The 12,699-nt window shown below is 42.1% G+C and overlaps 1 protein-coding gene across 1 annotated transcript in view; it reads left to right on the top strand.

Annotated features, from left to right (window-relative positions):
- The window catches only part of DCHS2 (dachsous cadherin-related 2), a 200,599-nt gene that overhangs the window by 140,541 nt on the left and 47,359 nt on the right, over positions 1–12,699 (top strand). Inside the window, exon 5 of the mRNA XM_072121000.1 lies at positions 11,278–12,285. Within this exon, the coding sequence (XP_071977101.1) occupies positions 11,278–12,285 (1,008 nt within the window). The remainder of the gene's footprint in view (positions 1–11,277; positions 12,286–12,699) is intronic.

Raw genomic sequence — 12,699 nt, forward strand, 5'->3', positions numbered from 1 at the left:
CAGCGGGATGGTGAGGCTGATGATGGCGGCATCGCCACTGACCATCTGTGTTGACTCCTCAAAGTTACTCAGCACCTGACAGATATCAGACATCCACGTCCACTCCTCATTGTAGACTTGAGGAAGCTGACTGACCTGACTACCAGTTCTGGTGGAAGTTGACATCTGGCAGTCTACAATCGCTCTGCGCTGCTGGTAAACTCTGGATAACATGGTCAGTGTTGAATTCCACCTCGTGGGCACGTCGCACAACTGTCGGTGAGCGGGCAGTTGGAGGCGGCGCTGCGCTGCCCTGAGAGTGGCAGCATCTGTGCTGGACTTCCTGAAATGCGCACAGATGCGGCGCACCTTCGTGAGCAAATCAGACAGATTGGGGTATGTCTTGAGGAAACGCTGAACTATCAGATTTAACACATGGGCCAGGCATGGCACATGTGTCAGTCTGCCGAGTTGCAGAGCCGCCACCAGGTTACGGCCGTTGTCACACACAACCATGCCTGGCTTCAGGTTCAGCGGTGCCAGCCACAGATCAGTCTGCGCCGTGATGCCCTGTAATAGTTCTTGGGCGGTGTGCCTTTTATCGCCTAGGCTCAGCAGTTTGAGCACCGCCTGCTGTCGCTTAGCGACGGCACTGCTGCTGTGCCTAGAGCTACCGACTGATGGCGCCATGCCCACGGATGGTAGTTCGGAGGAGGAGGTGGAGGAGGGGTGGGAGGAGGAGGAGGCATAGTAGGCCTGAAACACCTGGACCGAGGTAGGCCCCGCAATCCTTGGCGTCGGCAGTATATGACCAGCCGCAGGGTCAGACTCGGTCCCAGCCTCCACCAAGTTAACCCAATGTGCCGTCAGCGATATATAGTGGCCCTGCCCGGCAGCACTCGTCCACGTGTCCGTGGTCAGGTGGACCTTGTCAGAAACGGCGTTGGTCAGGGCACGGATGATGTTGTCTGACACGTGCTGGTGCAGGGCTGGGACGGCACATCGGGAAAAGTAGTGGCGGCTGGGGACCGAATACCGAGGGGCGGCCGCCGCCATGAGGTTGCGAAAGGCCTCGGTCTTTACTAGCCTATAGGGCAGCATCTCCAGGCTGAGCAATCTGGAGATGTGGACATTTTGGGCTTGGGTTGCACTATATTTGCGTTTCCGCTCCAGCGTCTGGGGTATGGAGAGCTGAACGCTGGTGGATGCTGTGGAGGATCGTGGAGGCGACGATGGGGTTTTTGTGGCAGGGTCCTGGGCAGGGGGCTGACTATCAGCTGACACAGGGGAAGGAGCAGTGGTGTGCACGGCCGGAGGTGAACGGGCTTGTTGCCACTGAGTGGGGTGTTTAGCATTCATATGCCTGCGCATACTGGTGGTAGTTAAGCTATTAGTGGTGGAACCCCTGCTGATCCTGGTTTGGCAAATGTTGCACACCACAGTCCGTCGGTCATCCGGTGTTTCCTTAAAGAACCTCCAGACTTCTGAAAATCTAGCCCTCGCCGCAGGAGCCCTCGCCACAGGAGCTTCACTAGTTGACACATTTGGCGCTGATGCACCAGGTCTGGCCCTGCCTCTCCGTCTGGCCCCACCACTGCCTCTTCCAACCTGTTCTGGTCGAGGACTCTCCTCCGTCTCAGAAGCACTGTGTTCACCCGGCCTATCAACCCAGCTTGGGTCTGTCACCTCATCATCCTCCGATCCCTCAGTCTGCTCCCCCCTCGGACTTCCTGCCCTGCCAACAACTTCCCCACTGTCTGACAACCGTGTCTCCTCATCGTCGGACACCTCTTTACACACTTCTTCCACTACGTCAAGAAGGTCATCATCACCCACAGACTGCGACTGGTGGAAAACCTGGGCATCGGAAAATTGCTCAGCAGCAACCGGACAAGTGGTTTGTGACTGTGGGAAGGGTCCAGAAAACAGTTCCTCAGAGTATGCCGGTTCAAATGCCAAATTTTCCTGGGAGGGGGCAGACTGGGGGGGAGGAGGCTGAGGTGCAGGAGCTGGAGGAGTGCCGATTTCGGTGACATGGGTGGACTGCGTGGAAGACTGACTGGTGGACAAATTGCTCGAAGCATTGTCGGCAATCCACGACATCACCTGTTCGCACTGTTCTGGCCTCAACAGTGCTCTACCACGAGTCCCAGTAACTTCAGACATGAACCTAGGGAGTGTAGCTCTGCGGCGTTCCCCTGCTCCCTCATCAGCAGGTGGTGTCTCACCCCGCCCAGGACCACGGCCTCTGATTCCTGCAGTAGTTGGACGCCCACGTCCCCGCCCTCGTCCTCTACCCCTAGCCCTCGGGTTAAACATTTTGAAAATGAAAGTTATAACTTTAATTTTTTTTTTACTTTTTCTTGTGTTTTTTTGTGTTTTTTAGTTTTTTTTTGTGTTTTTTAGTTTTTAAAACCAAACAATGCTATCCTATTGCTATGGCTATTTTCTAGCCAAGTATGAAAGCACACTGCTATGCCAGATGAGATGACGCTGAGTTATTAAAAAAATAAACGTAAAATAAAAAGGAAATGGCAGACTGTGCCTAATTGAAATCCAACCCCTAATAAATTTTCTCACTTCGGTCTTTGCGATGGATATGTGCGTCACTAAGCGCAAAACACAGCGGTCGCAAGTCTCACTACAAATTGCTCACAATTTGCTAGTAGATGCACTGCAGCAAGGACAGCCACCAGCAGATCAACCAGAAATCAAATATATATAACGCTACTGTAGGCGTAAGTAAGCCGTTTGGATTCTCCTATGGCTATTTTCTAGCCAAGTATGAAAGCACACTGATGAGATGACGCTGAGTTATGAAAAAATAAACGTAAAATAAAAAGAAACTGCCAGACTGTGCCTAATTGAAATCCAACCCCTAATAAATTTTCCCACTTCGGTCTTTGCGATGTATATTTGCCCCACTAAGCGCAAAACACAGCGGTCGCAAGTCTCACTACAAATTGCTCACAATTTGCTAGTAGATGCACTGCAGCAAGGACAGCCACCAGCAGATCAACCAGAAATAAAATATATATAACGCTATTGTAGGCGTAAGTAAGCCGTTTGGATTCTCCTATGGCTATTTTCTAGCCAAGTATGAAAGCACACTGATGAGATGACGCTGAGTTATGAAAAAATAAACGTAAAATAAAAAAGGAAATGGCAGACTGTGCCTAATTGAAATCCAACCCCTAATAAATTTTCCCACTTCGGTCTTTGCGATGGATATGTGCGTCACTAAGCGCAAAACACAGCGGTCGCAAGTCTCACTACAAATTGCTCACAATTTGCTAGTAGATGCACTGCAGCAAGGACAGCCACCAGCAGATCAACCAGAAATCAAATATATATAACGCTACTGTAGGCGTAAGTAAGCCGTTTGGATTCTCCTATGGCTATTTTCTAGCCAAGTATGAAAGTACACTGATGAGATGACGCTGAGTTATGAAAAAATAAACGTAAAATAAAAAGAAACTGCCAGACTGTGCCTAATTGAAATCCAACCCCTAATAAATTTTCCCACTTCGGTCTTTGCGATGGATATGTGCGTCACTAAGCGCAAAACACAGCGGTCGCAAGTCTCACTACAAATTGCTCACAATTTGCTAGTAGATGCACTGCAGCAAGGACAGCCACCAGCAGATCAACCAGAAATCAAATATATATAACGCTACTGTAGGCGTAAGTAAGCCGTTTGGATTCTCCTATGGCTATTTTCTAGCCAAGTATGAAAGCACACTGATGAGATGACGCTGAGTTATGAAAAAATAAACGTAAAATAAAAAAGGAAATGGCAGACTGTGCCTAATTGAAATCCAACCCCTAATAAATTTTCCCACTTTGGTCTTTGCGATGGATATGTGCGTCACTAAGCGCAAAACACAGCGGTCGCAAGTCTCACTACAAATTGCTCACAATTTGCTAGTAGATGCACTGCAGCAAGGACAGCCACCAGCAGATCAACCAGAAATCAAATATATATATAACGCTACTGTAGGCGTAAGTAAGCCGTTTGGATTCTCCTATGGCTATTTTCTAGCCAAGTATGAAAGCACACTGATGAGATGACGCTGAGTTATGAAAAAATAAACGTAAAATAAAAAAGGAAATGGCAGACTGTGCCTAATTGAAATCCAACCCCTAATAAATTTTCCCACTTCGGTCTTTGCAATGGATATGTGCGTCACTAAGCGCAAAACACAGCGGTCGCAAGTCTCACTACAAATTGCTCACAATTTGCTAGTAGATGCACTGCAGCAAGGACAGCCACCAGCAGATCAACCAGAAATCAAATATATATAACGCTACTGTAGGCGTAAGTAAGCCGTTTGGATTCTCCTATGGCTATTTTCTAGCCAAGTATGAAAGCACACTAATGAGATGACGCTGAGTTATGAAAAAATAAACGTAAAATAAAAAGAAACTGCCAGACTGTGCCTAATTGAAATCCAACCCCTAATAAATTTTCCCACTTCGGTCTTTGCGATGGATATGTGCGTCACTAAGCGCAAAACACAGCGGTCGCAACTCTCACTACAAATTGCTCACAATTTGCTAGTAGATGCACTGCAGCAAGGACAGCCACCAGCAGATCAACCAGAAATCAAATATATATAACGCTACTGTAGGCGTAAGTAAGCCGTTTGGATTCTCCTATGGCTATTTTCTAGCCAAGTATGAAAGCACACTGCTATGCCAGATGAGATGACACTGAGTTATTAAAAAAATAAACGTAAAATAAAAAGTAAATGGCAGACTGTGCCTAATTGAAATCAAACCCCTAATAAATTTTCCCACTTTGGTGTTTGAGGTGGATATGTGTGTCACTAAGAGCTAAACACAACGGTAGCAAGTCCCCCTGCAAATTCCTCACAATATGGTACTAGCTGCACTACTAGTGCCAGCAAGCCCAGCCACAAGCAAACAAAAAAAAAAAAGTATAACGTTATTGTAGCCCTAAGAAGGGCTGTTGGGTTCTTGTTGAATCACTCCTGCCTAACACTATTCTAATAGAACACCCTAACGCTTTCCCTGACCAGCAGCAGCTCTCTCCCTAGCGGCATCCAGACACAGAATGATCCGAGCAGCGCGGGCAGCGGCTAGTCTATCCCAGGGTCACCTGATCTGGCCAGCCAACCACTGCTATCGACGTGTAAGGGTACCACGTCATGCTGGGTGGAGTGCAGAGTCTCCTGGCTTGTGATTGGCTCTGTTTCTGGCCGCCAAAAAGCAAAACGGCGGGAGCTGCCATTTTCTCGAGCGGGCGAAGTATTCGTCCGAGCAACGAGCAGTTTCGAGTACGCTAATGCTCGAACGAGCATCAAGCTCGGACGAGTATGTTCGCTCATCTCTAATAACAATACATACAATACAACAACCGTAACAACTCCCACAGTAATAGGCACTTGTTGTTGGAGTTAGCAAGGCCCCGCAAACTCCTTATTATACAAAGCAATTGCAAATGGTATAAAAGATTTCCTATAATGACCCGTATGTATTTGCATCTGAATAAATTGCCCCTAAAACGGCTTTTCCAAACCATTATCAATTGGAACAGGGGGTTAGTCTGCTTGTTTAGAATTGCCTTAAATTTGGCCCGAACCTTCCACCACACTCTGTAAATATTCCAGTTTAGTTCCAATTATACCACTTGCTCTTTTGATCACCTTATTCAATCTAGTTACGTCTTTGGTGCACATGCCAGATCCAAAACAAACTGCACCGTAAAAAAATGGATCCTGCTATCACAGTTTCGTAAAACATGCGAAACATCCTATCACATGTCTCAAATGACCGTAATTTCCTTGAAAAGTATAATTTTGACATACCCCTTTTAAACGATTTATCAGAATTTACCCTCCAATTAAATTCCCTATCCAATTCAACTCCTAGATATTTATACTTCACTACCCTCTCCACACTAGTACCATTTATAGATATTAGCGCAATAGTATTCTTATTCTTGCTAAAAGTTACAAGCATCTTCTTTGTTTTAGTTTCATTTAAAAGCAGTTTGTTTTTAGCACTACAGGTCACAAAGGCCTTGACCCCATTGTACTCCTCCCTCCATCCCCCGCAACATTACCCAGCACAACCGTATCATATGAAAAAATGCTGCAGATCACAGTTTGGTGAGTTATAAGTCGAGTCGGATGAATATAGGGAAAAAAGGAAGGATGATAATACTGTTCCCTGTAGGGCTCCAACATTACTGACAACCATTTGTGAGAAACAACTCCCCATACATACAAACTGGGGGCGTTCAGTTAGGTAGTCCATTATGCAATTTAATTAAGCTAGTCTCTACCCCCATAACTTTTAACTTTGAAGATAAACTTAAAGTTTTATCCTGTCATGAAGTAAGGATTATCAATAAAGCTTGATTACAGAATCTTACAGCTGATCATTGCAGCCTGGGACTATAGTAAAGCATCCAGAGACCTTCACCAGAGGTCACAGAGGGCAGAAAGGTCTGCCTGTAACTAGGGGTCATCTGTAAGTTTGGTGTCCTTAAGTTGGAGACCGTCTGTATACATATATAGATTATAGATATTAGCTAGATAGATATTAGATAAAGAGATAGATAGGGTTAACTGTTGATAAAATGTTCCATCACAAGAAATATAGCATTTGGACACTAGCTACAAGATCTTGACGTCTTCTGCAGATGTTTCAAATTTCCGCTTTGTTTTCCACAGTAACTATATGGATAATTTATTTGACAAGTCTAGTACATTATACAGTTCTATCATTCTTAATCAGAAACATAAGAAGCCTTGGCAGAAGGATTATTTATCTAAGAAGTGCCCGGTGAGACCACATTAACCGTGGTGGATAAACCCACGGAAGTCACACAATAACCATCCCTTACATTTCCATGTATGGTACTATGAAGTACAAGGTGAACCTAACTATGAATATGATAATGTGACAAATCACAGACAACATCCCCTTTCTCCACTGTTTAACAAGCACAATGTTTAGAATAGACTAATGTAACTTATCCTGCCACCATATTCAATATTTCTGAAAATGTAGAGTATGCAAGGCTGTGACTTGGCAATATATTACTTTATTCCTTTATTTCGCAGTCTTACATGGGACTGCAGCTAAGCATAAGAGGAGCTAATAAAGTTACCACTAGTGCATGTTCAACAATAAATAGCTTAGAGGGGGACATATCATATAAAAGTATGTGCAAGCATATAATCCAAACCCTGCACGGCACCTGCTGAATCTATCAGCAGACTCAGGCCTCCTGATAAATAACCAGCAGCATGTGCTGCGCTGTAGCCTTGTAGGCTACAGGCTAGAAAGACAGCAAGCAGAGATCTAGAAAACAGTAAAGAATTGATATAGAAAGTATATTGGAAAATTGTATAACTTTTCATCATACAAACAGCAACATTAATTTGCAGAATGCCCCTTTAATGCTAATGAATGATATAACAGAGATTCTTGGTCACATTTTTAAGCTAAACTTAAGTTATAGGGTAATTGTGCGATACATTATACTAACTGATAAACCAGACCTTCTCCATTAATATCATACGTATATATATGTAGCCAAGAGCTAGTGTATGGTTTTAATTGGAGAAAAGCAAATTGGCAGCTTCGGTACAAGCTGGGCGATTTTAAAGCACCACATCGAATTTGTTTTGAACAAATTTTGGACAAATTATAGTGGTGGACGTCTAATGGATATATTCTAATGGCCATTGTTTTCAATGGACATTTGATGGTTTGCGGTATTGTCCGTTTACACCTCATCCGTGAGGATTCTGTTGAAGTGAAAACTGAAAATAAAAAAATTTGCAGAAATGAGAGAACCTTTTTAGTAAGAAAATTGGGTTTTAGGGGAGTAAGAGTAGAGTAGAGGGGGTTACATAAGAGTTTCCAGGATAACTTAAGCTCCATTGGTTTGGACCAAATTGATTTGGACTCAAACCAAGTGTTACAAAAATTTTGGTGAATCAAATTTCTAGTTTCAATCATCAAAGCATTATAAAGGAAGTCAATACAAGACAATAGTGACAGCAGAATAATACAAACATATTCCTTGCAATAAATAAAAAACCAAGAACTGCATCAAGTGTTAGAAAGTAAAGCACCCGGAGCAAACACAGTCCCATAACATCGATGATATAAACAGAGTCTATCTGAATAATTATATCTACAGGTGTACGGGATGTCACTGTGACAGATTGTTTAATATATACATGTACGGAGGGCTAAAATACTGCCATACAATGTATGATATCAAGAGCTGAGAAGAGTGAGAAGAGGTAAAGACTTGCTTATATTTATTGCTAACTAAGCAAACAACCTATTGTTATGTCACTTAAAGGATAACCACCAACAAGACGGTCCCTATGCTGTGCCGGGCGGCCATTATACTGAATGCCCTACTTGCCCCACAGAGACTTTCCGGGTCATAGTTGTTTAAATATTTTTTTTTAAGTAAAATAAATCCAGTGTCTATTGGAGGTCTGGGGAGCCTGACCAACAGAGGGGCTTATTTTCAATGAGTCATATTGCAGACACAACAAGGAGAAGTTTAATACATTGACCATTGTAGTGTTTTTGGTCTATATAGCTTTCCTCTCATGAATACCATTCTTCTTCGGTGTATGGATCATTTAGCAGTGCATAGTAGATGTATTCATAATCAGTAACCCTTAATGCACATAGACCTGAATGAGAGCGGTATAAAAAATCTACTTTTTATTCTGTCTGTTTGCAGAGTTGTATTGTTTGTTGTACATCTTTACAAACAAAGTTAAGTCTAATGTCTTCCTATCTTGCCTCACAATTGGCCATACATTTCCAGCATTAGAATAGGTTAGGCTGCAATGGTCAAAATGAAGACACAGCTCTGTACATTGTGTAGTGGCCACATATGGTACTACAGTTTAGTCCTGTTGACTGTAAACCAGTGACCATTACACAAAATTACGAAAAATGTAGGCTTGATTCTAGAGCCTATGGCTACTTAAGGTGATCTTGAGGGTACCTGCAAATTCCCTGGAAAGCCCTTTACATTAGATTATTCCATCCTGGATCTGAATAGGTATGGACTTAAAGGAAATCTAATATTTGCTTTTGTGCATAATGAAGCAAACATACCTTGAGAATGCTGTAGCTATGCTGATGCAGAAACATATCTTGTTTAAAATTTTGATAATGAGGCCCTGTTGCTCCTGTGGCTGCCCAGGCGCTTCTCCTCTTACCCTAATTATGCACTTCTCCAGTCTTGTCCTGTCCAGTATAAGCCGAGAACACTGCATTCACTGTGTTGTCCCGGACAGGCAGAAGTAATCAATTGCTGCACCATCACCCAGCTTCTGCGTATGAGTCATCCTGCTCCGGTTAATTAGTCCTGTCTTGACAGTTCAGTAATGTGTTAATGTACGGCAGCCAGCCTGCACCCAGCTTTCCCAAGGTCCTGAATTTTATAATTGTTTTTTGAGCAAAAACATTTGGTTCAGGGATTAAACAAGATATGTTTCTACATCTGTGTCGCTACAGTATTCTCAATGTATGTTTAGTTTACAATGCATAAAAACAAATGGTAGATTTCCTTTAAAGAAGCGTTCTTACCAAGGATAATTTCACTTTAATTGTGGTTTGCGGACTGTGCATCTAACTGAACACATAATTGCTTGTACAGTACATTTACTGCAGTGTTAGCTAAACAGTTTTGCAGCCCGTATAATTCTCCATCTGTCACCGGATTACTCTTACTATAGGCTGAAAAGGCTGTTCTCATAGAACATTGCCAGCTTGTGGATTCCTGCCTGTTTTCTCTTGTTGTTTAAACAATAGTTTGTGAAAACTTCTAATTTCCATGACTTAAAAAAATGTAATTTGTTAAGTGTAATAATATACATGACATTTTACTGTAATGTTACATGATGTCAGTTTCTGCAGTGGAAGGAAACAAACACAATGAGGCACCTCTGAAAACAGGATTATAAAAAACAGGGGGGCTGATGTATTTAGAATGGAGCATTGTTCAGTTCAGTTGCAAACCAAGAAACTGGGGGAAAAGTTACAAAAGCCACATAGTTTTTTGTCTACAGGTCCCATGCAGAGTTATGAGTTTTCATGATCACATACTACAAAGAATGTAATCTAATCCCTAAATTTGGCATAAATTCTTAACATGACATCCACTACTATAAGACCTTATCTATAGCAAAGTGTGGTTTACTAAATATTTATTAATATTCGTCAAATTACGTTTCGTGTCCAAATCCCTAATTTAATATGAACCTGGACCTTTAAATGTTGCCTTGTGTATTGTTCAGCCACCTAAATTAGTACAAGATATACATATCTGTCCTTTACTCTTGACTTGGTTTGTTCAAATGTGTGTATCACAAGATAAACAATAGTTCAAAATTTTGTGATATTGTATGACAAGGTGATGTGCTGTATGTGCAACCCCCTATTGGCCATAACTGAATTGTATGAGGATTAGCTCTTACAACTTGCTCTGATGTTGTATTGAATTACTCCAATGACATATTGGAGACCTTTACCAACTTTGAGTAGAATTGAGTCAGGAAACATCAGTAAGTTTTCACAATTTAAGAAAATTTTAACTTTGGAATTCGCCAACTCCAGAGTTAGAAATTACAAAAATAACCGTAATAACATTTTTGAGACATTTTTTGACTAATGGAATAGAAGGTTTTATTAATATGGGAGATGGATGAAAAATAGTTCAATTATATCAATGCCTTTCTTGGGAGCAGGACGAAATAAACTGTCTCCTATTCAGCATTGGCTATAGTGGTGGCGACTGCTGTTGTCTTGTCTAACCTTCTATTTGGTCTAAATTTGGGATAACAATTAGTTTTTTTTCTCCTTACAATGTGTAATGTAACTATGTTCACCTCAAGGATCCCAGGTTTCTCCTGTTCCTATATCTCCTTCCTGGGTCCCCTTCCCGTTTCCATTACCTGTTCCTTCTCTACACATAGGAAATGATGGCTCAGCTGATGAAGTGATTTCCGCAGTGATCACAGGTCCTTATGTCTCTGTCTATAAGGACAGAAATCAGAGAAATGCAGGAAACCCACTCAGTTTTAGAAAAGAAGCTGCAGGGCATCCAGCTGATATAAGTCAGTTGATCTATTTTTATTATTTTAGTTCTGAGTCCTGAAATTTGCATTCAGCTAAAAATTTCCTATAACTATTTGTCTGACTGTTAGATGACATTTAGCTATTACAGTATATATTGTTCCAATTCAATAACATTATTCTTCTGTTTTCTATTGTCTTGTGTAGATTCCATTGATTCTGTGTCGTACACAATACTGTCTGGTGATCCACATCAGATATTCTCCATCCATTCTCAATTTGGTAGCATTACAACAAGAAAACAACTCGATCATGAATCTCAACCCGTTATAGTTCTGACTGTCCAGTCTCAACTTGGGAGCGCTCCAGTCTTCAGCAGCACACAGGTCAATATCACCATAACTGATGTTAATGACAACCCTCCTGTTTTCTTGAGGATGAATGACAGAATAAACTTACCCCAGACAACTCCTCCTGGCAGTGCGCTCTATGTTGCCCAGGCAGAGGACATTGATGATGGTTATAATGGATTGATCAGCTATAGCATAGTCAGTGAAAAGCAAGATATGTTCACCATTGACCCGAACTTTGGAATTTTATATCTCAATACAACGTTGACGATGGTCTGTGAACACATTATCCTTATTATGGCTGAAGACAGTGGACATCCTCCCTTGAGTTCTCTCCTTACATTAACTATTATTGTCACAAAGAACAATCTGGATAATAATTTGACTTTTGGGAATTTGGTCCACCAAGTGGAAATCAATGAAGAGTTTACTATAAACTCTAGAATCATTCAGATGAAGGCTTACATGACTGGGGCACAAAGTCAGCAGACAAGAATAACCTACTCCTTACTCCCTGCAGATTCCGTTACATTTGGAATTGATCTCAATACTGGATGGATTTTCCTGCGTCACTCATTGGATTATGAAAAGACTTATATCTACAATTTGCTTGTAGTGGCAAGAAGCATGGACCATTTTCAGGATCAGACTGCAACCACTTCTGTCATTGTGAAGATTCTGGATGTAAATGACAATGATCCTATTTTCAATCAGCAAAGCTATTTCTTCACTATTCCCGAAAGTATTACTCCTCATGGTGTGGTCGGGACAATAAGGGCCCAGGACAGGGACTCTGGGAGGAATGGACAGCTCTCATACATTCTGCTCTCTGGGGAGAATTATTTCCATATCAACTCCAAGACAGGTAATGCCATAGGAATAATTGGTATGTCATATATACCTTTCCTGCAGTTATATGGAGAAGGACACATACAACACTGCCAATATTCACTTGTCCAAATATGATAACGTATACATTTATATTTTCTAATTTACTGTTTTCTGTCATTTTATGGAACATGCTACTTTTACATAACGTTGGTTGGACATGAGCATGGCTTTGCAAAAGGGATGTGGCACTAATCTATTAAGAGGCATGTACATACATCCCAACTTTTGGAATGGCAAAAATGGTCAAAAGATGCAGTTTATGCAAATATCTCCCCCTAATTTGCTCCCCATAGTGTACTTTCTTGGCCCGTAACAATGTATAATGCCCCGCTTTCTGGAGCCCCCTAAATTTAATGCCCCTATTTTGTAGCCACCTCCATTATGCTTC

This window comes from Engystomops pustulosus, chromosome 1 (genome assembly GCF_040894005.1).
Source record: "Engystomops pustulosus chromosome 1, aEngPut4.maternal, whole genome shotgun sequence".
Classification (NCBI taxonomy): domain Eukaryota; kingdom Metazoa; phylum Chordata; class Amphibia; order Anura; family Leptodactylidae; genus Engystomops; species Engystomops pustulosus.